This window comes from Argentina anserina, chromosome 2, assembly GCF_933775445.1.
Source record: "Argentina anserina chromosome 2, drPotAnse1.1, whole genome shotgun sequence".
NCBI classification, from domain to species: Eukaryota; Viridiplantae; Streptophyta; class Magnoliopsida; order Rosales; family Rosaceae; genus Argentina; species Argentina anserina.
Genome location: NC_065873.1, coordinates 14,085,082 through 14,110,470, shown reverse-complemented (window position 1 = coordinate 14,110,470; position 25,389 = coordinate 14,085,082). Strand labels below are relative to the sequence as shown.

The window sequence follows — 25,389 nt, the reverse complement described above, 5'->3', positions numbered from 1 at the left end:
TTTTACAGGATCACTAAGTATATATACCGATCATATCGGCTTGTTTCGATCGATCCCGAGAAGTTTCCTTCATATAGTTGCTTCATAATGTCAAGTTTTATTCTAAAACTAATAGAGTAAGTATGTATAATATTTTTTTTATTTGGCGGACTTTTACGGGTCCGGCCTTACGAGATTTTGGTGGGCCGGGTCGGGTTTCACACCTCTAAACTAAACCCGGCCCTCTACCCAAGGAAGCGGGTTTTGGGGGGATTTCTCGCGGGCCGGACAGGGTAAAAGCCCATCGGGCTTGCGGTCCTCTGCGAGCTTTTCGGATCCGCGGGCTAAATGATGAGGCCTAAATGTACCCAACATATTATATTACGCCATGGTATAATTGACATGCATGCGGTGAAAATGACAAAAGTTTATTTATATGTAAGAACCGATCAAAAACAATCACAGTAAAAAATGGACCAATAACATTAAAGGGTACGCTATGTGGAATATGTGACGGGTATATATAATAATTTCTCTGTAATGTCAATGTATATGTTTCGTCTATACATCTTCATCGTTTAACTAGAGGGAAGCAAAAGGATTGTATTGGGACAACTAGAAGATTCAATTACAGGAGCATATTAATTAGGAGGATGAGGCGACAAAAATTTGGAGTTGAACCAAAACAGTCCCGCGCATGAACAACGCCTCGAGTTTCATAATGATCCACGCTAGGATTATATCCTAAAAGGAGCAGTTGTTCACAACAAAGTCCTCTACTGGCAAAAAGTATTATTAAATCAGTAGAATACATAGTATTCATAAAGATCGATCTAAATTCTTAAAATTGTATATGTAACCACATAAATTACGAAGTAGAGAACTCGAAGGATGATGAACTAATTAATCAAGAATTAATTAATGTTCGATGTAGGCTGTAATGTAGTTTATGTTAAAGCATTTGTCATTAAGTCTTTAACGCAAGCATCTCATCTAGATGTACTTTAAATCAAGAATAAACTTAAGACGGGATACTATATTTGCCTATTTACAATTGCCACCTAAGTCAATGGATCACGGTCGTGTTAAACTATGAAACCCAATTGATAGCTTCATTGCTTGATTATTAAACATGCAAGTGTAACCCGCATTCCTTGTACCCCAGGTCAATACTTGATCACCTAACTGTACCCACTGCTATAGCTACTAACTCTTATTTTACTAGACTAATAATAAGACTATAGGGACGCTTTGGCATTACAGTGTGCTGGTTTATAATCTGCCAGAACGGTTTCTTGCTTTCTAGGTCAAGTTTGAACTCTGAACCCTTCTACTTCATAACATACTCGGTCCTCATAGACCAGCGTACGCGCACTTAAATCAATGCAGAAATCAGTGCATGAGTTCATAACTTCATGTATATCATATATTAGTGGCCTCTAATTCAAAACTCTACTTCATTACTAATTGATATCACCATCAGTTCTACTTAAATTCACTTAATTACAACTTGGTTTGTACTTTCTCTGTTTTTATCATATAATATCTATTGAAAATTAATTTTTCGTCTGGAATTAAAAGATCTGAGATCATATATGTACAGTTATACATTACCAAACCTATTATCTCAGACTGCAGCTGGCCCTGTCTTCTATAAAGTGCAGTTCGAACGTTCGGTGTTGTATATCCAGTTATCCACCACCAGTTTGCGCATTTGCATGCCAATAACATGAAGGTAATATATCATAATATCAATGGGGGACTTCAAGTTTCATGCACGCACCCTTGTTTTATTGCCAAAGCTTCTTATGTATAATTTCAGAAATATTAAGTGTACCTCACGCATTTCAATTCCCTCGTTGTGTGTTGTACGTATTCTATATGGTATATATATGCATTGACGTGAAAGAAAAATGACATGGTATCTGCATATGCATCTCAGGATATTGTGATAAAAGTCGATATAAATTGCCAAATTTGCAAGACAGATGTACTAAAAGCGGTATCGAAGCTTACAGGTTCGCCGATCTTCTATAATTCTTCTTAGGTTGTAATCCATATATTGGTCATTAACTGGTGTACTGTCTTAATGGATGATTTAACTGTACGTTTAAATTTGACAGGAATAACTATGGTGCTGGTAGATGGTGAGAAGGGAACACTAAGAGTTTGGGGGGATGTTGATCCAGTTTTGGTGGTGAAACTACTGAGGAAGGCCAGAAAAGTGGCGAAAATTATAAGTGTTGGACCGCTAAAGCCTTGGCAACCGAAGGTCACTGAAACTGTATTCATTCTCCCTCCATGTTGTAATCTATGTGAGCTCGTTGGACTCGTCAGCTATGCTCCTTACTTTGATGGTGGAGCATGCAACATCCTTTGAGCAGGAGATCGAACTTCAATAATTCATAATATGCATGTTATATTCAATAATTCAATATATGTATGCTGTATAATATAACCAACCTTCATAAAATTAGTGTCATATTTGTAGTGTCTTCATGATGATATTATTTAAGTTACACGCCGTACGTGTAACTATGAAATTTCATAATGTATGGACCCACTGCAATATTTGCTTTTGGAGGCTTATGTCATTTTATTATTTGATAGTAAATTGTCATATCAATTATTATCAAATTGTCTTTTTAGTCCAAAACTTCCTTAGTTGATATGATTTGTATATTTATATATACTTTCTTATAAACTTGTTATGGGGTCTAAATTTTGGGACTTTCTGCACGAGTTATGGGGTCCAAATTTTGGGACTTTCTGCTCTGGTCTAGTAACACTCTGGTCCAACGCTGTCCACCGTCACCCCTCTCCATATATTTAATCTTAATTACTGATTCAACAAAAACAGTAGTCATTAACGATTTTCAGCCGTTAGTTAGATCTGTATGGACAAATGAATTGGTTGGACCGTTCTTCCCATGACTGATTCAGTAGTACTTACTGATTATAACGGGTTCAACCGTTCCAATCGTATATTGTGTATGATTTACTAGCTCTGACGTATGTCCTTGCTAGTTAAGGTCAAATGTCGACCCACCCGGCCGTAGTCATATAAATAAAAGGTATGTGGATAGGTGCTACAGGGCTTGTAACAAGCTACTGCCTAAATGCCTAGTCTTGACCTGTTCTGTTTAAGTGATAGATCAATACAATTACAAGTCAGTTATTCGAACAAAAAATGTACGCACGCGTATCGATCAGTGTATCAGCCCTATCAATCGTTTGAACTGAATGCTCGAACTTTTACACCAAACGGAGACATTGATCAATATTGTGGTTAATTTGTGATCGAATGGTCAAGATTGGATCCTATAAGTGCACTGTGCGTGCGGTGAGCGGAAGTTCTTAGATATTTTAGTAGTATATTCCACTGATAGAGAAATAATCATCCCAGCTAGCTAGCTATTGACGAGGGTCGAGTCTGCCACATCCTTTGAGGGCCGGGAGGCTTGATAACACCTTCCATCAGTTATCATATTCATATATACATAATTAAATAGTTTTCTCCAATCCTGGCCTATAGCCACCATCTTATTTTGTAATTCATAGCTTTATTGTTCGCTATAATTTCATAATGAAAACATTTCACCATGAGTACCCAAATTCTAGTGCCAAGGTCAATGCAGTACCTCAATTCTGAGTTGTACTAATGCAGTACTCAAACTCCTTATTCACTATCAACGAGAGGTCTTGCATCATTTTTCGTCACGGCTCTGTTTGTTTGGTCACGTGTTTCACAAATAACCACAAAAAGGCCAAAATTGAACATTCTCTTAAAGTCAAAGAAAAATTTACAAAAGAAGATAAAAAAATCGTTTGTCCTAAGGGCACCCAGAAATCTTTTCTGGGCGCCCCCATTTCTTCTTCGTTCTGCCAAGATGGGGGTTTTCTTGTAGCCGACGCAGACCCAGAAGCATGACGACGCCGCATGACGACGCGACGCCTCCTATAATTTGAGGCCTCAGCCTTGCAGCCCAGAGCTCTGACATCCCTTGGCTCGGTGTTGTAACTCATACATCTGGCAGCTTTTAGGCACCGCTCTGGCACCCTTCAAATGACCAGAACCTAGCAGGCTTAATCCCAAATCGTTGACCCATCGGAGCGATTGAACCAAAGGTCATTGACGTTGCCCCCAATCTGGGCCTCTTAGATCGTCGTCGCCCCTCTCTTGCCCCGTCTGGTGCCTCGGTCCGTCGAGCCTCCTCAATGCAGAAGCAGTGGCGACGAACCCGACTCGGCGTCGTTCAGCCCAGTCTGTCGGCGTGACTAGGCACCGTAGACGATTCCAATGTCATGGGTGGCCCCTTGCTTTGAATTCGAGAGAATGTTCAATTTTGCCTTTTTGTTGTGGTCATGCGCGGAGCATGTGACCAAACAAACGGGGTTGTGACGGAAAATGACGTCAGATATCTCGCTGATGGGGAATAAAGAGTTGAGGTACTACATTGGTACAACTCAAAGTTTGGGTACTACATTAACTTTGCCACAAGAGTTAGGGTACTGTTTCTTCCATAATATTTTGGCCACTTTAGCTACTTTTAGCTATTTGCCTTGATTAGAAAACACTTCAGGAACAAGCACGATATATAATGAAGCTTAACCATTGATTTTTGTTTTAATCAAATAAGTTCACCGATGATTTTCAGGCTACATGCATGACCAAAAACTAGGGCTCGTCAACGGGCCAGGTCTTAGTAAATTTAAATAAGTGACGGGACATGTATTTTCACAAATATAAAGATCCAAGCCCGCCCACCTAAAACGGGCCTTGTGGGCTTGTATTAGAAAAAAACATAATACTCTAATTTAAGGGTTTGAAACAGTAAAAGAATTATTAGAAAATATTCTAAAAAAAAGTCACAAATAAATTCTAGTTTCGAAATATTGTCGATCAACACCAATAGATGTGATCGATATATATATTTAGGGACTCTGTAAAAATTTCATCCGTTTTGAACACGGTTTGACAGTCCGTACCTATGATCAACCAAAAAAGAGGCGTTTTGACATAATAAAACCTCATTGACCGGGGCTTTGTTAAATGGGTTTCCTCGTTGCGACCACGCACGATTGGTGACAAAAAATAGGTGATTTCAAATATGTAAACAACTTTCCGCATTCGCATTTTGTTAATTAGTCACCCTTTAGGGATTTCGGTGTTCACATCTTTATAATGAGTCTTCCATTAGAGCATATTAGTGGTATTTTCGGTTTACTGGAAATTCCGACGGTGAAACGATGAAATTTTTACAGGGTCACTAAATATATATACTGATCATATCGGCTGGTGTTGATCGATCCCGAGAAGTTTCATTCATATACTTACTTCATAATGCGATAGTTTTATTCTAAATCTAATGAAATGTGTATGTATAATATTTTATTATTTGGCGGGCTTTCACGGGCCGGACCGAGCTGGGTTTCACCCCTCTAATCTAAGCCCGGCCCTCTACCTACGGAAATGGGTTTTGACGGGCTTTCTGGCGGACCGGGCCTGATAAAAGCCCATCAGGCTTGCGGGTCTCCGCGGGCTTTTCGAATCCGCAGGCTAAATGATGAGGCCTGGTCCAAAACTACATGTATCTTAATATGACCTCTTGGACAAGATTAATAACCAAGTCAAAATATCATGTATCTTTGATGTATTAGTCCTAATCAGCAAGTTGGTTTCGTTGGCTATTGCAATATATACATCTTAGATATAAATATAAGGAAATAATATGATGACATGCCGTTCCCTTTGCAAATCAAATTAAGTTCTTTACATCGTTGTTAAAACCTGATCTTTTTGTACTTTAAGGAACCCTTTTTAATTTCATCCATTGGTGTAAACTCATACAGCAAAATAATTCTTGCAATTATATTGTTTTGTTCATTTTGAATTCATTACAATGCGTCTGCAAATATACCCATGTTATGTTTCAATATATCTGATTCACTTTGTTAGGCATAAAGCATTGAGCTCTCTTATCTTTGTACTCTGTCGTTTGAGATTTCAGAGTTGCTGGAATGGAGAAGTACCAGACAAACCCAACCATAATTAAACAAGATGGGAATACAAGATTTCAGCTCGATCTCTTATCTTTGTACTCATCACAATTTCTTATAGATTGATTATAGGTTTAGGGTGTGGGCAGTGTTTGTTGGGTATATTAAAACAAATGATACGGCCTGAATCTTATATAATTTCTTGTGATTTCACTGTTATTATTTTACCCCTTTCTATAGGACGAGCCGCCATGGGGGCCCATGAGATTGATTGAACAAGCTCGATAATCAAACTAAGTGTAATGACTCTGAAAGTTAATTTTTCTATGCGTAAGTTTTTTGGGAAATTTAACTTACGAAAGTTGTACACCTCGTCAATACGAATTGTGTAGACACATAGTATGCCCAAATCGGAGTTTGTATGAAAACGTTACGAATCAAAAAGTGTTTGGGGTAGTTTTTTTTTAGAAATAATATAAAATAAGGGGTTTTGAAAGAGAGAAAATCAGAATTTTTGAAATTTTAAAATATATGTTCGCGCCATTGTTCACACAATTTTTTCCGGAAAAGTGTCACATCTCAGAAGGGTAAATGACGGTATTAGATTTAAAAAATTTGGATTAATAAGCAAACAAACGAACAAAAACCGTTTGAACACTCATCAGTTTGGAAACCTGTACAAATTTTTTGCCATAGAACTAACCAAGTTCACAAATACAACTTTAGAATGAATGACAGTTTTTAGACGAACAAATACGTTTGGAAAGAATACGCGAGCTTTACAATATTTTTAAACAACGGAAGGTAATCAAAGAGTCACCGGCCCAAAACAAATAACACTATGGAAACCCAAAGAATGAAATAAAGGTAACTTATACAAACTCAGTATTTATATCACAAACATTACAGGATTCATGAGAAAGAGAGCTAATAAATTAATAACTTCAAACAATAGGTCTCGAGAATGGTGTACTCTTAACTTCTCGTTTCCTAAGCCCCATAATAAGTTTAAAACATGTAAGGAAACTATAGTACTGGTGAGCTTCGTCCTCGCTGACCCAGTAAAGGCCATCACACATATGTGGTTTAAAAGTAGGATAAGCTAAGTTTTACGAAATTTTAAAACATTAAATGTGAGCTCAAGTTATAAAATGTTTTATTATAAACGGGCTAACTTTCATTTATGGGGAAAACATGCAAACAATGCATATGGATGACCATCAATAATATCCAGTTAGTGTTGACCGATCCTAACGACTTGTAGCAAAACTATCAAGTCGAGACCAACTGCTTTTGATGCAATAACAAAGGAGTGAGAGTGTCCATTTCCTGGAATGCCCTCAATGATACTATATAGGTTGGATCCAAATCTTAAAATAGGGCATTGCCTCTCTGGAGGTTTATAGTTTTTAACACTCTCAAGTCTACTCACTTACGAACTATCCGTCTATCCTCGGGTTTTAGCATTTCTAAATCAATAATGCATGTCATTCAACATTTAAATATCAACCGATGCATCGACAATGAATTTAATGGGCACAAAATACACATAGGGGGTTAGCTCAGCCTACATAGATTGAAGTGCAAAATCCACATTGCTCATCCAATCCCAAAGTAATATTGTTGTTGCTGCTCCAGCTTTGTACGATTTCTTTGTATCAACTCTGAATCCATTTATAAAAGAATCAATACTAATTTTCGAGTATCGTAAATTGACTCGATTCAATATTCCTAGTTTGACTAGGAAAGTCAAAGGTAGACTTTTAGTTGACCAAGTATTCCTGGGTTAATCAGGAATTGACCATGTTGACCAATTCTCAGAAAATCCGAAAATAATCCAACTTCAATAGTCGATCGATACTAAGCATACTTTATGGATATTAAAGTTACTTAGAATTATATCGACGACTTATTTATTATATCGACACATTTCTAAGTTAAATAGTTCTCGATTCTCGAACCGGGAGCGAATCAGATTTACTACTAATAATCGTAACTAAACGTTACGTTCATACATCGTCATTTTTTTAATAAATTGGTTTTCACTAAGTTACCTTCAGTTAAAGTAAAACCGTTAAAATCATTTAGTAAATAGTAAAAAGGTAACTTAGGATAAAACAGTCAAAGTCAAAATCAAACACTAAAATTGTAACTTTCTACCAAGGGCAGAATAGTAATTTCACATTGTGGTAAAACAGTAAAATGGTAACAGTAAAAAGATAAAAACATAGGATTTACCCCTTCCTCTTCCGATCGGTCTCCGATCAAAATCTTGTCTCTAAACTACCCTCAATTCCAACCAAAATCGACATACAAAAACACAAGAAGCATCGCAACAACAACAACAATGTAAAACAATAAAGATCAAAGGTTGAAGAGGTTGATCTCTACCTCTGTGACTAAAACGCAGAAACCGAGCCAGCTACTTCTCTTCATCCTCTTAATCTCTGCCTTCAATTCTCTTGTCAGCCCCCTGAAGCTCGTAATTGCTTTAACAAAACTCCCAAACGTCTCCATAGCTTGTTGCATTGTCTAACCCCATGGTAAGGCTCGGCTGAGAGAAGAAAAATAAGAAGATCAGGGCTAGAACACAAGAAATCAAGGGCTAGGTAATCTCATAATCGAAGAGTGAGAAGGAAATTTACAAAAGAAGTTTAGAGAGCTCGCCAGAGCCATTGATTCTTGCCGGAGACAGAGGGATGGCGTCAGTGGCACGGCGATGACAAAACCCAGAAAATAGAAAAGCTTAAATCGGCTTCAATTAATGAAATTAAAAGTAGAATCAAGGTGGAGATGAAAATGTGAGGCTTAGCTTACCAAAATGGAAGCGAAGAGCTCGTCGAAGTTCATGGAATTGTCGGAAGTCCTTCAAATGGTTTGGTCTGTCTCAAGACCGATTTGGGGAAAAACTTGGGTGTTTGCTTAATCGAAAAACATGGTTTTGTAAAGAATGGAGAGGTGAGTTGAATGGTGATGATGCATGTTGGGTCTTGGCCGGAAAGGCAACGGTGCGAGGCCGACAAGGAGGTGGTGGTGTTTCGGTGTTTCGGAAGGAGAGAGAGCACAACTCTTTGTGTTGTCGCACAAGAGAGAGAGAGAGAGAGAGAGAGAGGAAGAAAATGAGTGGCTGAGGTTTTTTTTTTTTAAGTGAAAAGAGTGGGCTCGGATCAAGGCTTTAGAGAGAATGGGTTTGGGCTTCTCCCAAGCCTAAAACTAAAAGTCCATACTGAATTTTCTAATTTTCAGAAAATAATTTTTAAAACAAAGTAAAACTTTAGAAAATTTTAAAATAAAACCGAGCATTGGAAAAATATTTCTAAAAATATTTTCAAGCTCGTGGCGACGAGTGGTTTAATATCGACATATTAAATTACATTTTCGACATTTAAGATAAATATCAATTGATTAGTCCTAATGTGTCGGTAATCGAGATTATAAAAATTGGGTATTATAAAAAGTCTCAAGCATCGTTCTCCGTCGTCTAGCCACCGATTGAAGCGTCACCGATCCCGTTCGAACCGTCTCGCCATTCTCAGTCATTTGAAACAAGCCTTGACACCTGCCAACCACTTTGCACGGCACAGTAACGCCCACAAGATCCGACTGAAAGTCAACGCCATCGTGCGGCCTTTTCCGGCGATTTCGGAGTATAGGATTGCTGCATATCGTCTTATCCTTTTCTTCTGGGCATGATTCGACCGGAGTTAGATAGCGATTCGAGCTACATTTTGATTTGGATCTCGATGTACTGTTTTGGAGTTCCCCCATGTTTTATGGTCACTTCCCATCTGATTTATTCTTAGGTGCTGGTATGAAAATATTTGGTTTCGTGTGATCTACAACTTTCATGTTGGGGTCGAGTGATTTTGGAGAGGTTGGGGAGTGGTGGCGCGTGGGGCCACGCGTAGCCACTGTACAAGTGTGTGGGGAGGGGGGGATTTAGAGCTGTGAGTTGCTCCATCGAGTATTATTCGTCGATATGAACCCAATGACATCTTATTTGTCAAAAGCGGTTATTGTATGAGAGCGTGGGGAGATTATAGGTTGAGGGTTTTTGAAATTACGATCGTTTGTGATTATGGATTGATGTTTATGTGATGTCCCATGATTTAAGAGATACTTCACTGGATGAGGATCCTCACACCTAGCACTACTTGCTATCCCAAGGTGAGTGGCCCTTGCTTTTGAAAATATATATATATATATATATATATATATGCATGAGGTTCGTTTTCATAAACTATCGGTTATTCCTTTTGCATCGGTTTGTTAATGCATTTGTGATATGTCTAGTTGGAATTTAAATTGATGCTTGTTATGTGATTGGCTTGATGGGTGATTTTTATGATGTGGTTTGTGTCTGTCGATTTTGATGTGGTGGTTGAGGGTTTCATTTTCAGAAAAAGGATATGGGTCATGTTACATCGTGTGGGAATTGATATATGTGTCATGTGCTTGTAGTGATCGTCCTGGTTGTGATTTCAGTTACTTCACTTAGTTAGATTGGTTGGCTTTGACGCTGAGTATAGGTCTGAAAAGAGTGTTTGGCCACATGTTACCGAGTGAGACTCGGGGTTGCTTTTATGGTTGTGATGAAAAAGGCATGAGATATATGTTTACGAGTGAGATTCGGGGTGGAGTTACGGAGTGGTTGACGGAATTATTATGAGATATATTGAGACACAAGGAGAGAGAGAGGATGAATTAGTGGTCTCACTGGTATGTGAAGCTAGAAGACAGGGGATGAACTAGCAGATTTATTGATTTATTTCCATACGGTTGGGAACTGTATCTTGTGATATCCCTCTTCTGCCTGGGAGGTGATGTGGTATAGTCGACGATACCACGACAACCCAATACCCTCTCCGTTAGCGCGACATGATTGTATTGGGAGCCTGTGAGTATGATTATTGCTCGATGGGCATACTATATGACATGATGATATTATTATGACTAGCATGGATAGTCTATTTTCTAGAACCGGAAGAGAGAGGATGAACTGACAGTATTATGATGATATTGAGAGTATCGCTGACTGCCCGTGGGGCATATTGTATGATAATACCGGAATAGAGGGGATTAACTGATAGTATTACAGAGAGTATGTTACCGGAAGAGGGGATGAACTCGTAGTGTTTCAGATTCTACTGGGTCACTAGAGGAGAGATGATGTACTAGTTGACTACAGATAGTGAGAGGATGCACGTGCAATTCGTAGGGATATGTTGTGATCTCATATTTGTTTGTGAGTGCGTAACGGGCTTGTGTGTGAATTATCGATGTTGCTCTATTATCGGGTTGATTGCTTCTATATTTGAGATCGAGAGTGGTAATTATTAGTTTTTGTCTGACCTCGTGTTCCTTGGAAGTAATATTTAAATTATGTTCTTTATAACCTTAAATCGCATGCATAAGTATTTCGTAGTATAGAAAATTAGGGAAGTAATTACAATTGATAACGTTATTGCAGTATTGATTTTTCGTCCACTCACTCTAACGTGTTTTCGTTTTTAAATTACTTTCACATGGGCCCTTTGTATTCAACCGCCGAGTTTGCAAGTAAAGCTTGAGGAGGTCAAGGGTACCTAGAGTGAGCCATAGTCATCCTTGCAGCTTCCGTTAGTTTAGTTTTAAGGTTATAGACTTGCTCTAATTAATTTGAGTTTGTGGTGGAGATGGTTATATGTTAGGAGCATAGAGGCTCTAGGTGTTGAGGTTGGACGTGTTAAATAGAAGTGTCGTTGACTACTTTCAATGGAGACGACTATGTTGAAAATTTTGGTATGTTTCATTTGATAGTGGTTACCGCACGACTATTCTAAATATTAAGTTATTATTTAGGGCGGGTCATGTTAACAAAGGCTAAAATTAGAAAGTTTGGTCAAAAAATTATATTGTTGGGTATAATAAGATATTTGTTGGGTACATTTAGCAACACCCTATTAATTGGTTTCAGGGTTAATTGGTAATCAAATCCGAGTGAAGATATATAACTCCTTTTTCATAATGTATGTTATAAGTAATAGATTATTCCCATTATTATGGTTGATTTACTTCACTACCGTACCTCCTTTAAATCAAGCATGTTATGCCAATGATCGTTCACTTAATTCCAAATTTCCAATTAATCCAAAATATGGGTTCTAATACAGTTTTGTGACTCCTTTCGCCCTTGTCCATTTGTTTTCTCCTCAACCAATCTTCCTATGTGGCAGGAAAAAATCCTTTAATAGAGAAGGTATGCAATGCCACCCTATATTATGCCTCCAAACAACCGGACGACTGCTTATAAACGGGACGATGTATGGATCAGCCAGAGACTTGTGCGAAAACCAGTATGACTTTGCGAGGCATACACTTCAAGAGTCGATCAAGGATTTGGGAAATGGTGACTTTGATTCTGCTGGACGCAAGGCAAGTGAAGCTAGAAAAAAAGTTAAGACCTGTGGAAGTGATTTTGCAGGGTTCAGTGTCACACATCCTCCAGACTGGGCAAAGAGGGAGGCGCTGCTAGAGCAGTTGTGTGATATTGTTTCTAACATCATTTCTAGTCTGTTTTTTTAGTTTCCCAGGAAATCCCTAGCCATTTGAGAAATGACTATACATTCGAGCCACGTCTGACTGCCGTGTTATGGCGGGGAAGCTCTCCCAACACTGATTGCTCTATTCATAAGGCTCGAACTCGAGACCTTGTTTAAGAGGAACAAACTCTTTTCCACTTGAATCACTAGGTGTTGGAAAGAGGAACAAATTCATTTCTAGTCTTTTGGTTTGATTTAAAAACTTGTTTTTTTTTTCTTTCTTAATTTTCTGTAGCCAACTGAATACGAATTGATTTTTTGTTTTGAGAAAATCGAATGAGGATTTCGATCAAAAAAAGAAAAAAGAGGATTGGTAATGTTACTTGAATCTCTAGGAGAAGCACCCGGATTTTAATTTCTTGAATTTGGGGACGAAGATACTTTGATGAGTTTGATCCAACCCTTGAAAATGAAGAAATGATTAGCTTGAGGTGACATTTTCGCGAGACGAATTTGGGTTAAGACGGAATCGGATCTCTAATTGCTAGTCAGTAATGGGCAGCGAGGGGCGGTACAATATATAGTGGAAATTTCGAGACCAAAAACATAGTAAGCTAGGGAAAGACCTTGGCTTAATAGTATCGTCGTTCTGGACCTAGTAAAAGAGTGACTTGCTATGATTGCACACCACTAGTGCACTAACAAGTGTTAAGTCTCGCCAATATATATCTAATAAGTAGGTGAACATTTGATGTAAGCAATTAAACGCAATCTTGGACAGAGCACTCTTTTCAAACTTGAGTTGCCTACCTCGGAGGCATATGGGTACATGAACAATCTCTCCTAACCAAAAAATCACCAGACAAATGTTTTTATTCTTATTCCAACTTGAGAGAAAATGTCATCTTATTGGTCATACTTGCGTTATATAAATTCTTTGATGATAACAAAATTTTTTAGTCAAATTTTATCTGAATGAGCCAAATCATCTTGTCAAAAGCAACTACAAAATACCTATTACCATTAGGTGATTTTGGTCGAGTGATATAATTTCCGCTTGTTAAATGAGAGTTCGCATACTCGTTGAATTATTTCAGTTGTTTACCCGACCGAAAATGTTGTGAATAAAGTTACTAAATATCTATCTAACCAATGTCGATGGTACCAAGGCAAAGACCAAGTAATGTGCTGTCAATTACCCTTTCAAACACGCTCCCACGTGCTTCCAAAAACCCACAGAAAAATGCCAGAAACCACAGCACCCCTTGGTTTTGCCCTTCTTCCAATTTTAACACAAACCTCTCATCCTACTTTCCCTTCTTCGCCCCTGGGTTTTGACACCTTGCTTCTTTCTCATGCAGACAACACCAAACAAAACCAATGGCAGGGCAGCAATTCCATTCCGAACCCAGGTCAATCACCAAACATTCACCCGTATAAATATGTAAAGCCACTGCACACTGATATGTGTTCACTAGTGACCTAGAGATCTCTCTCTCTCTCTCATTTTTCCTACACCTGCACTCGAAGCCATGCAAGCCTCCCTCTACCTGGACACCAACCCCTTCACATGGCCTTCACGTTGCCACGCCTCCACCCACCACCCATTTCGGCCAACGCCCACCGTCAGATCCCGTCCCATGCCTCAAGTCTCCGCCGTGGCCACGTCTCCTCCGCCTCTTAGGAGCAAGACTCACTCTCTGCCGCCGGAGAAGGTGGAGCTTTTTAAGTCACTAGAGGGCTGGGCATCCCATTCGATTCTACCGTTTCTGAAGCCGGTGGAGGAATGCTGGCAGCCCAGTACCTTCTTGCCCGACCAGTCGCTTCCGAGAGAGGAGTTCTTGGACCGGGTTCGGGAGCTTAGGGACCGGACGGATGGATTGCCGGATGAGTACTTTGTGGTGCTCGTTGGGGATATGATCACCGAGGAGGCTTTGCCTACGTACCAGAGTATGATCAATGGGCTCGATGGGGTGAGAGACGAGACCGGAGCTAGCTCGAGCCCGTGGGCGCGGTGGACTCGGGCTTGGACGGCTGAGGAAAACCGCCATGGTGATCTGCTCAAAACCTATCTCTACTTGTCTGGTCGGGTGGATATGTTCAAGATCGAGAAGACTATTCAGCACCTTATTGGAGCTGGCATGGTGAGTCTGCGTTTTCTTATAGTTTTTTTTTTCAGTGCTGGCCGGTGAACCGCATTTTCATGGTTTTGATATATTTGATTATTTAGAAAGTCTACTGAGAAAAGAAATCTGGGATTGCAAATCTTGTTACCAAATTTGATCTTGGATCGAGTTTTAACATCTATCACATGTCTCACCATTTCTTACATAATTCGGGTCGAATTGTGTTAGTTTCACTCATAGACGTAATTTAAATATGTGACATTAGCCTATGTAACTGTGTTTGCGTCAGAATGATGAAATGTTTGTTTCTTATATATATACTATCAAGTTGTTGAGACAGATTAAGTTGGCAGTCTGAATTTTTTTTATACGAGGTTGGTAGTCTGAATTGATGAACTGTATTTGTTTCTTTATCAGGAGCCAGGAACAGAGAATAATCCATACTTGGGGTTCGTGTATACATCATTTCAAGAGCGAGCAACGTTCATATCGCACGGCAACACGGCTCGGCTGGCTAAGGATCGTGGTGATCCGGTGCTTGCCCGCATATGCGGCACCATTGCATCGGACGAGAGGCGCCACGAGTTCGCCTATTCTATGATAGTGGAAAAGCTACTTGAAGTGGACCCAACCGGAGCAATGGTCGCCATTGCGGACATGATGAGGAAGAAGATCACAATGCCGGCCCATCTTATGTACGACGGCGAGGACCCCAAGCTGTTTGAGCACTTTGCGGCCGTGGCTCAACGGCTTGGGGTTTACACGGCACATGATTATGCGGACATATTGGAGTTTTTGATCGGTCGGTGGAGGCTGGAGAAGGTGGAGGGATTGACGGGCGAGGGTAAGCGTGCACAAGACTATGTGTGTAACTTAGCACCGAGGATAAGGAGGCTGGAAGGGAGGGCAGATGAGCGAGCAAGGAAGATGGAGCCGCATAGCGTCAAGTTTAGCTGGATTTATAACAAAGAACTGTTGCTGTAATCAAAGTGTCCTCTTTTTGTAGTTATTAAGAAGCAAGTAGTTTATCTTTTCCGATCAGTTGGAGATCACCGTGAATTTTGTTTCTGTTGGTTGATGTGTGGTAAATAAGGAAAACGTACAAGTCAAATGTAATGGTAATATGGTTTTTTTACTTTTATAGTTACCTGAATGGTGGATCTATCGGCAATTAGAGAAATTTTTTAAATGTGGTTTTTGAATTTGACACATGCTGTCACTCTCGTCACACAGGCTTCTCCAATAATTTCAACCCAAAAATGAGCAGTTTACAACCTTTTTGCTTTCCAAGTTTCCGAAGTCCTCCCCCTCCTAGATCTTCTATAATCTTGTTTGAGCAAATGTAGGGGGGGTGTATTTATTATAATCAATGGATTCTGAAAATCCATAGATTATTTTAACTCCACATAGATTCAGCCAGATTTCATTGTATTGTATTTACCAGATTTGTCTTTATTTGCTTGGATTTCACAAGTGTATGTATGCTTTTTATATTATTATTATTAAATAATAAAATATAGAATATGGAGAATTAATAAGTTGGTTTTCTTTTTTAAAAAATTACAAAATAATAATATATTTTACAAAGTAATAAAACTATAAAAACAACCAAATATTATATAGTGAAAATTGTAAAGACAATTAGAAAAGTACATTAAGAGGCTGCATACTCATCCATTCCGACCTCATTGTCATCATAGTCTTCACGATCCCTCTCATTCGCATTGTCCTCATTATTTTCATTCGCATTGCCTTCAATATCATTGTTATCTTTTTGACTTTCATTATCACCATTATGTGGTCTATCTTCCCACATAGCTTCAACAATATTAAGTCTCCAAATATTAGCCTCTGCTCTTTGTTGTAGTTGACTTTGAGAAAGTAGTTCAAGATTCTCGTCTTCCATATCAAGTTCTTCATCATTTTCTATTTTCAGGAGAAAATTCATCGGAACGACATTTTTTATTGCAATTATTAGTACAATTATAAAAACAACCATCATTTCTTTTTTGCCTACAACAATTATACTAAATCACAAGAAAAACCCATAAAATTGATTTGAGCAATTAAAATAAAACACATGATTAAGAACATAAAAATTTTCGATCTTATTGAGAGAGAGAGAGAGAGAGAATACATCAAAATCTCATGTTTAGATGCTTGATTTCTAACAAGCATGATATAGTGTAAAAATACTTCAAAATCCAACAAAATCAACTAATAAATGAAATCATTCAAAATCAATCGATTTTTGAATACCACCAGAATTCATAGGAGTTTTTGAAATCTTAATTGAATACCTTGAGATTTCAATGAATTGTTTAAAATCTTAATTGAATAACACAAGATTTCAAAAGATTCTTCAAATACAAGAAAATCTTATATAATCCTAATTGAATACACCCCCGTAGTTTGTGCTAAATCTTTTGCCTTTAGAGCTGGTCTATATATATGCTGCTTTACTCCATGGTCATTTGAAGATTCAAGCTAGTCAAGGTAGATGTAAAAATTCTCATTGATAGTATTTAATTATTTATGGTGCATGCCTTGGAGAATTCAGATTTTTGTGTCAAAGTTATGGCTTCATACTTTAATGAAATCATATTTATGCTTATGTGAAGAGAAGGAAATTTTGCTGCTGATGCAGTCGCTCAAGATAGCTGGTCAAGTGGTTATCAATTCACTCAAATCAAACCAATATAACTTGAGGTTCAATGTAACTTTACTTATTTACTTGTTGGCTGTTGCCTTTTATCATAGACATTTTGATATCACTAGTACAAATATGAGCAAAAGCCACACCACACGTACTAGTGTATGAACATTATATATTATCTCAAGAAATCAAGAGCCATAATGGACATTATTCATTTACTACAAATGGTGACAATGTTTCTCAATCGTTCAGGGTTCTTATTAGAGAATAATGAATTGCATGCATCACTTTAATCTCGGTGATGAACTTTTACGAATTTACATGAAAGAAATAACAGCACACGACTTTAAATTGCCCGAAGACTTTCATTGACCACCCTGCTGTGAGAAATGGTGATGACCATCTTTACCAGAACTCTCACTTCCTTATCTCCTCATCAACATGGATATCATCATCAATTGTCAACAGCACGGCTTTTGATCCATGAGGACCTTCTATAATGTCTTCTTTCACATTCTCATGTCCATCGACATGAATAAAATCAGTTTCTTGTACATTTGAACTCGAAGAAGGCCATATCTTCTCAGACTTCTCCTCTTTCCTGATCGCCTCATCTAAATGAACATCATCCTCAACTGATAGTACCACAGCTTGTGGTCCGTGGGGACCTTCTACTATGGCCTCTTTGATCTTCCTATGTTCGTCGAAATGAATGACCTCGGTTTCTTGGATAGTACTCTTCTTCTTCTTTTTCTTGAGGAAACAACATAGAGCGACTGCAAGAAATGCAAGGAAGAAAACAGAACCGAATGAGATGAATACAATGACTATGACAGTGGGGTGATTCGGCGATGGGGAAGGTGGCAATGGCGGGCCTGCATGGGGTGGTAGTGATGGTGGTGGGTGTACATGAGGTGGCGGTGGGCTAAACGGCTTATGTGGTGGTGGAGGTGGTGGGGTTGAGTGACTTGGTGGCTTTGCTGACGGAGGTGGTGGGGTTGAGTGACTTGGTGGCTTTGCTGATGGAGGTGGTGGGGTTGAGTGAGTTGGCGGCTTTGCTGCCGGTGGTGGTGGTGAGGCTGGGTGAGTTGGAGGCTTTGCCGCCGGTGGCGGCGGTGCTGGGTGACTTGGCGGCTTTACAGCCGGAGGTGGTGGAGGGACATAAGGGAAGTAGTAATTTGGAACGGCCATTGTTGCAAATGTTTTTGGTGCGGTAGAAGATATGAAGATTGGATGGTTGTGGAGAAAATGCTAGCTGGACATGATCACCTATTTGTAGTAAGCATTTTATGCGAAAATTGTTGGAGTTCATCTGTAACAAGCTTAAAATCTGGTGACTTGAATCTCATTCTAAGACTCGGGAAGGGTTTGTTTGCATTGGAATGCACTTCTCAATGTACCTTGTTGTATTTTTTATTTCTTAAGCGGAATGATATGTGATTATATCACGTTCCTTGTTCGATCTTCTTTCTATTTCTTAAACAGAATGGTATGTGATTATCTATATAATGCTCAAGAGTAGCTAAACTTGTATCTGCTCATCAAACTAAGGGGGTGTATTCAACTCTGATTTCAAATGATTATGATTGATTTATTATAATCAATGGATTCTGAAAATCCATAGATTATTTCAACTCCACATAGATTCAGCCAGATTTCATTGTATTGTATTTACCAGATTTGTCTTTATTTGCTTGGATTTCACAAGTGTATGTATGCTTTTTATATTATTATTATTAAATAATAAAATATAGAATATGGAGAATTAATAAGTTGGTTTTCTTTTTTAAAAAATTACAAAATAATAATATATTTTACAAAGTAATAAAACTATAAAAACAACCAAATATTATATAGTGAAAATTGTAAAGACAATTAGAAAAGTACATTAAGAGGCTGCATACTCATCCATTCCGACCTCATTGTCATCATAGTCTTCACGATCCCTCTCATTCGCATTGTCCTCATTATTTTCATTCGCATTGCCTTCAATATCATTGTTATCTTTTTGACTTTCATTATCACCATTATGTGGTCTATCTTCCCACATAGCTTCAACAATATTAAGTCTCCAAATATTAGCCTCTGCTCTTTGTTGTAGTTGACTTTGAGAAAGTAGTTCAAGATTCTCGTCTTCCATATCAAGTTCTTCATCATTTTCTATTTTCAGGAGAAAATTCATCGGAACGACATTTTTTATTGCAATTATTAGTACAATTATAAAAACAACCATCATTTCTTTTTTGCCTACAACAATTATACTAAATCACAAGAAAAACCCATAAAATTGATTTGAGCAATTAAAATAAAACACATGATTAAGAACATAAAAATTTTCGATCTTATTGAGAGAGAGAGAGAGAGAGAATACATCAAAATCTCATGTTTAGATGCTTGATTTCTAACAAGCATGATATAGTGTAAAAATACTTCAAAATCCAACAAAATCAACTAATAAATGAAATCATTCAAAATCAATCGATTTTTGAATACCACCAGAATTCATAGGAGTTTTTGAAATCTTAATTGAATACCTTGAGATTTCAATGAATTGTTTAAAATCTTAATTGAATACCACAAGATTTCAAAAGATTCTTCAAATACAAGAAAATCTTATATAATCCTAATTGAATACACCCCCCTAAGATTATTTGGGTGTTAATAAGTTGTATACATAATATCAAACGCCCTAACACCGATCTCGAGCATTATTCGAAGTTCAGTTGGACACTGTAGTCTGTAGAAAGAGAAATGTCACAAGCCACATGTATAGTGAGATCATGATCTATTGGAGCTGGATTATATGTTTATGTCCATTTAAGTCTTGTTAAAATTAATAGCATATATTGTGTCCGTGTGTTTATGTGACACACCATGAATGTGAATCACGAATTCATGACTACTCTTCTTGGCTTCCACGAAATTAAAGCGTATAAGCATTGGGCATATGACTGATATGAGGATATCAAGTCCAGCAATTATATGCAATATGAAATGAAAGAGGAAGTTTGTCTATCAATAATTCAATAGCATATAGCAAAGAGCTGCTACGTACAGACCCACGGTGCCACTAAAGCTTGCCTGCACCACAACTCAGAATGTGTCCCATAAAAGAAGAAACGAAAACTCAGAATTTGTGATTCATGTCAATTTACAAATGATGCACCAACTGGGCATTACAGCCACTTGTTTTTTATACAAATTACAAATTATACATCTAAATACTAGATCTTGTGAGCAACTATGCTACAGAAAGGGAAGCTTCAACTGGAATGTCAAGTCCCATCAATTTGCCTGGTTCCACAGCCACGGGCAATAAAACAATGGTGGTATAACACAGAAGGATTCTCCGAGGAGATCAAAGTCGAAGTCGAAAGGCAGGAAATCTCTCATTCTGTAAGGTATCTGCTGTTCCAACAAACATTCATGGTAGCAGATATGACAAGAGAATTTCATTCCACATATCAGGTACGCCGGGTAGGCACCAATGGCTACAATCAGGCACAGATGGATTGTCACTCCAAGTACCCACATGACCATCACTTCGGAATGCTCCCATAGGTGTAACATGCATAATTGTTACAGGAACTGCCATTTGCCCCACAACCTTCACAATGGTGTCTGAAACTGGGCTTCGATCCATTCCCCAAGAGCTTAACCAAGGGCGTAGACCCACTTTGAAAGAATTACGGTGTCGGCCACTGGTGAAATACAAGCATCAATAGCAGTCAAGTTCAGCATAGCTCATTTGAATCTCAAAACATATAACAGGTTGAATTGCTTTAGATCAGCCAATCAGACTGAGAGCATTCCATATATATTAACCAGAAATACTTCAGACCAGAAGAACATTTAATATATTTTTCATCCAAGAATACTCCAAAGTATGGGAATACATAACAGAACTGGGTATGCTTTATCACAATGGCTATACATGAGATACATCATATGGGAATCTGCATAAGCTATTTACAAAAAGCAATAAAGCTGTATTAAAGATCCCTAAGCATATGCATAAACAAAGCAGTAGCAAGCTGCGCGCATAATCAAAGAAATTTCACCTATATCAGACTATTCAATGGAATAGATTGTAGGCATGATTGATGCTCATTAACACTTAACAGTACCCAAAAGAAATATGATAAAAAAACAGTGTAAAAGAATTCAAGCAACAGTCTTATGACTCTAATCAGGTCCATGAGGCTTATTTTTCTTTTTATTTTCTCAACAAAACTCTGTAACTAAACCACATTAACAGGAGCAGCTCTAACTATACAAATAACAATGAAAGTGGCATAAAATAGAGCAGAGTACAACTGAGACAAATAAACGATCCCAAAAAAATTTTAATTACTTCACCACGAGATACAGTATTACCCAATTAGAAATTTAGAATTCCATCACTATCAAACATGACAGAATTGGTAGAACTGCATGCAATTGGCATTAGGAACTAAAGCAACCATATCAAGCTATAACCGAAAGTTGGCATCCAATATCATAATGAACTAAACAGCGCACCTCCAATGTGACGATTCAAAAGTCCTGAAGAAGACACTTGTTCTATTTGTGTTGATTGTGGCTTCAACCCAAGATGCCCAAGTGTCCATTGCTTTTTTGAACGCAGTATTTATCGGCATTCCAAGCTTCAGTGATTTACCCATCTGAAAATAGCAACCCCTGTCTGAATCAAAGTCAGGCTCACTTCTTTTTCTCATCTGGCGTATGTGATTGTTTTGGATTTTTAATTTATTAAAAAAAACACAAAAAAAAAACAAAAAAAAAATTTGAATAAAAACCAAAAGAAAAACAGAAACAGAAAAAAAAAAACAAACAAAAGCTAGGTGGAAGCAATCTCAAAATGCATTTTAGAAATTCCCTTCCTAATCAAGGCTCAATCTGGAGTTGTATTAACGCTTGTAAAGTCATGGAGAGAAGATTGAGAAGCCAATGGTATGTTCAGTATTTGAAAAGGCATAATCATAAAAAGTATATATAAAATAAATGAAAACCTCCAAAGGGAAGACCAAGAAAGTGGGATCATCAGGATAACAAAGTAGGTACTTTGATAGTATAACTGGAAATATTCTCTCAATTCTCTCTATTGGAGGAATCATATCCAAAGGCAGCGGGTACTTTGATAAATAAGTTAACCAAAGTAGTAGGTCTTCAAGAGCAATGCAAAGTTAATATTCATTTATGAATATTCTACCCATCGTTTGTCTCCTAAGATGTGTGTACAATACAACTGCAATAGACACCTTGTTTAACTGCCTGAATTGCTTTGCCTTCTATTAACGGCCAAGTATTCAGTAGAAAATTCAAACCAAATGCATTGTAAATCCATGATACTGGAAGATCTACAAGATAATTTCTAAGTATTAGACAAACATATTCATGAAACAATTATAGATGAACTACAATGGATACGAAGTTTGCTACATCAATTAACTCCAACTAATATCTTGGTCATATCAGTACCAAGGCATTCCTGACCTACCTTGGGAAGTAAGCCAGTTGGTCCTTGTAAATAGCAGAAGGTCATAAGACCATCATACCAATATTAGGCAACATGCATAGGCCTTTGAAGCCAAAATTTTAGGTACTGATGGTAGTTTAAATTACAGCATGCATTTGGTACAAATATCGAATAAAATCGTGAATCAACTTTGTAAATATTGCTACTATCAAAACCCTTCTAGAGCTACTGCAACTGAGTATAATGCTAAAAAACGAACTTTAGAGAGATAGTGAGAAGAAGATTAAGAAACTTACAGTTCAAAAAGTTTACTTGGCGTCCACCAGTGCCCTGAATTGAAGATCAAAATATCTGAATCAATCCATTCTTTGCTAATATCATCCATCTTGTCGATTCTGAGCGTTGACTTAACCCTCTTTGGTGCTCGCGCTGGCTTTGAAGCAGGCTGCACTAGGAAGACTGACCGGTAAAAGTCCATTCTGAGATCAAATGTTGCAAACCGTACCGATAAAAATCTAATCTGCTTGGTGATTTTATTCCCATTCACTTCATAAACACTCTTCTTATCCTCCACCCCTGTCATGAGTAAACATATCAAAGACTCCCACTGTGTTCTACTTAGTGAGTCACCCACAAAAACAACTCGCATTCCACGAAGCCCTTCAAGCACTCTACGCGCATCAAATCTTGGAATATCACAACTCTTAGGCTTCCACCTCCACTTGGCATAACCCGTATCTTCCCTTCCATTAGCCAAGCAATTAAATCTATGTTCTGCAAACGGACACAATGTTGCATTGTACAAAGGGTAACTTTCATCTGCAATCCAGCTTCCCTCATAAACATTGCACTTCTCAACAGAACTACTTGAACTAGAACTACCGGAATCCGGAATTCCATAAGTTCGAACTACAGGGGGAACAGTGGGGAACAAATACATATATGCAAATGCCATGGCCAAAAGAAAGGACAGCACTGAACCAATTGCAACTGGTCCACGGAAAGTTCGAAAGATCCAAACTTTCCAATAACCCTTAATCATTTCATTGCAGAAATTCAAAACCCGTTTGTAGAAATGCCTGAATTGGGCAAATGAGTCCTAACCAACATTCCTCACCATAGGCATCCTTTTGTAAACACAACCAAATGAAAAGGGTTTACAATAGAAATCATATAAGAACAACCCAGTTATGTATCAATGAACCATGAACTAAGCATTTAATTGAAACCAAGATTCAAACTTCAAGAAAACCAACAAGCACATAGCTATATCAATCACAAGAACACAGTAAACCAACAATCTTACAGGTTCACCAAAGTGGGTTTTGGCAGGAAAGACTTGTTTTAGTTGCAGAGGATGCTTGAAGCTGGAGAAAGTTGAAGGGAGATGGGGCAGTTTGGTCACTTCAGTTTGGTGGCTCTGGTTGATCTGAACGTGACCTCTCAACTCAAATGTGTCGAGGAATTTGCTTTTTTCTGTTAAAAATAACAAAGTGGCTGTTGGGTTATATAAGCCGAGGCTCCAGAGAGTTGGTGACATTCAATATTTCAATGTCACCGGAAAATGTTAGGATGATCAGGTTTGGAACGTGGAATCATTCTGTTGTTCTCAATACTCCTAAATTGTCTTTTCTTCGTTTACACACGATTGACGTTTACAATAGTGGGTAACTGGGTATCATTTACTTCTTTGTTAAGCTGGCGTGTGAATGGTGTGATAGTCCTCTAATCATGATTGGGTGGGAGTGTGGTTTCACGGCGACACTCGACTAAATTCGAGTTTGTTCTCTAATTTGTCTTGCTAGTCGAACACATAATATTTATTTATTCATTTATAGAACACTTATTTTTAACAAATTTTTAACAAGAGTGACATCAGCTGGTTTTTAAGGATGTGATATCTACTAAATGAACTATCATGACTTTATTACTAAGCTAATCTCCGCAGGGAGAATGGTGATTAGCAAAATCTACTAATGCTTAATGTGAAATGAATCTTAGCCCTTTATGTCTATGATTCAGTAGAGTTATTAGGAGTCTAACATAAGTCATCAGGTTTGTTGCCTCATTCAGCCTTGGATTCTCTTATCATGCCTAAAACTGTAACGATGATGCGAATCCCAATTCTAAAGATGACACTAATGAGCAATGTTGTTGAGGGCACCATCGTCCTCGGATGCTAGTATTCTTATACAAATGAACATTAGTGTATATATAGTAATATTAGCTTCTTCCAACATCTCAACTTGATTCTCATCGAAAAAAATATATCTAAACTTGATGTTGAGCTTAAAAGTATTAAAGCTTATTGTAAAATCAGTATTGCTGTGATAACAGTTCGATCAATGCTTGGTTTTGGTAGACACTTTTCATTCTCTTTGTATTTGGGGCCATCATATTATAACTGTGATAACAAACATCACACAAGTATGATTCCGAAATAGAGAAATGAAAAGAAAAAAAGAACTCGCTCATGTATGATGTAAATCGATCAAAACTTATATACTCGCGTACAAATCTCTTGATGTGTTTTGCGCGCTTGCTAATTACTTTCATAAGAAATTAAAAAAAAGAGATGATAATGAATAAAATGATGAATTAACTGAAAACTTTTTGAAGTATTCAAAT

At 37.9% G+C, this 25,389-nt stretch overlaps 4 protein-coding genes across 4 annotated transcripts; 2 read left to right on the top strand and 2 right to left on the bottom strand.

Moving 5' to 3' along the window:
* The first annotated feature begins 1,483 nt into the window (after positions 1 to 1,483).
* Positions 1,484 to 2,472, top strand: LOC126783754 (heavy metal-associated isoprenylated plant protein 2-like). Its single transcript, XM_050509282.1, has 3 exons — positions 1,484 to 1,714; positions 1,922 to 1,997; positions 2,103 to 2,472. Exons 1-3 carry the CDS (start codon positions 1,709 to 1,711, stop codon positions 2,357 to 2,359), a joined length of 339 nt encoding a protein of 112 aa, XP_050365239.1. The 5' UTR covers positions 1,484 to 1,708; the 3' UTR covers positions 2,360 to 2,472.
* Positions 2,473 to 13,977: 11,505 nt separating this feature from the next.
* Positions 13,978 to 15,759, top strand: LOC126783735 (stearoyl-[acyl-carrier-protein] 9-desaturase 6, chloroplastic). The gene is made up of 2 exons (XM_050509253.1): positions 13,978 to 14,644; positions 15,044 to 15,759. The coding sequence occupies exons 1-2, from the start codon at positions 14,033 to 14,035 to the stop codon at positions 15,608 to 15,610; spliced, it is 1,179 nt and encodes a 392-aa protein (XP_050365210.1). The 5' UTR covers positions 13,978 to 14,032; the 3' UTR covers positions 15,611 to 15,759.
* A 1,888-nt stretch (positions 15,760 to 17,647) lies between these two features.
* On the bottom strand, positions 17,648 to 18,494 carry LOC126783996 (protein TRACHEARY ELEMENT DIFFERENTIATION-RELATED 7-like). The gene is given in 2 exon segments (XM_050509513.1): positions 17,648 to 17,702; positions 17,704 to 18,494. Coding segments are annotated over 2 exon segments (825 nt in total). The 5' UTR covers positions 18,474 to 18,494.
* A 1,905-nt stretch (positions 18,495 to 20,399) lies between these two features.
* On the bottom strand, positions 20,400 to 24,356 carry LOC126783734 (protein trichome berefringence-like 7). Its single transcript, XM_050509252.1, has 4 exons — positions 24,068 to 24,356; positions 23,058 to 23,888; positions 21,804 to 21,962; positions 20,400 to 20,983 (listed from the first exon to the last, which is right to left on the bottom strand). The coding sequence occupies exons 2-4, from the start codon at positions 23,801 to 23,803 to the stop codon at positions 20,707 to 20,709; spliced, it is 1,182 nt and encodes a 393-aa protein (XP_050365209.1). The 5' UTR covers positions 23,804 to 23,888; positions 24,068 to 24,356; the 3' UTR covers positions 20,400 to 20,706.
* Positions 24,357 to 25,389: the final 1,033 nt, after the last annotated feature.

What these genes read in the sequence shown, in the direction of transcription:
- LOC126783754 (XM_050509282.1), top strand. An exon ending in AGCGGTATCGAAGCTTACAG is followed by an intron (nt 1,998 to 2,102) that starts GTTCGCCGATCT and finishes TAAATTTGACAG; the next exon opens with GAATAACTATGGTGCTGGTA.
- LOC126783735 (XM_050509253.1), top strand. Translation starts at nt 14,033, where the DNA reads ATGCAAGCCTCCCTCTACCTGGACACCAACCCCTTCACATGGCCTTCA. An exon ending in ACCTTATTGGAGCTGGCATG is followed by an intron (nt 14,645 to 15,043) that starts GTGAGTCTGCGT and finishes TTTCTTTATCAG; the next exon opens with GAGCCAGGAACAGAGAATAA.
- LOC126783734 (XM_050509252.1), bottom strand. Translation starts at nt 23,803, where the DNA reads ATGATTAAGGGTTATTGGAAAGTTTGGATCTTTCGAACTTTCCGTGGA. An exon ending in CCAAGTAAACTTTTTGAACT is followed by an intron (nt 21,963 to 23,057) that starts GTAAGTTTCTTA and finishes TGATTCAGACAG; the next exon opens with GGGTTGCTATTTTCAGATGG. An exon ending in TTTGAATCGTCACATTGGAG is followed by an intron (nt 20,984 to 21,803) that starts GTGCGCTGTTTA and finishes GTATTTCACCAG; the next exon opens with TGGCCGACACCGTAATTCTT.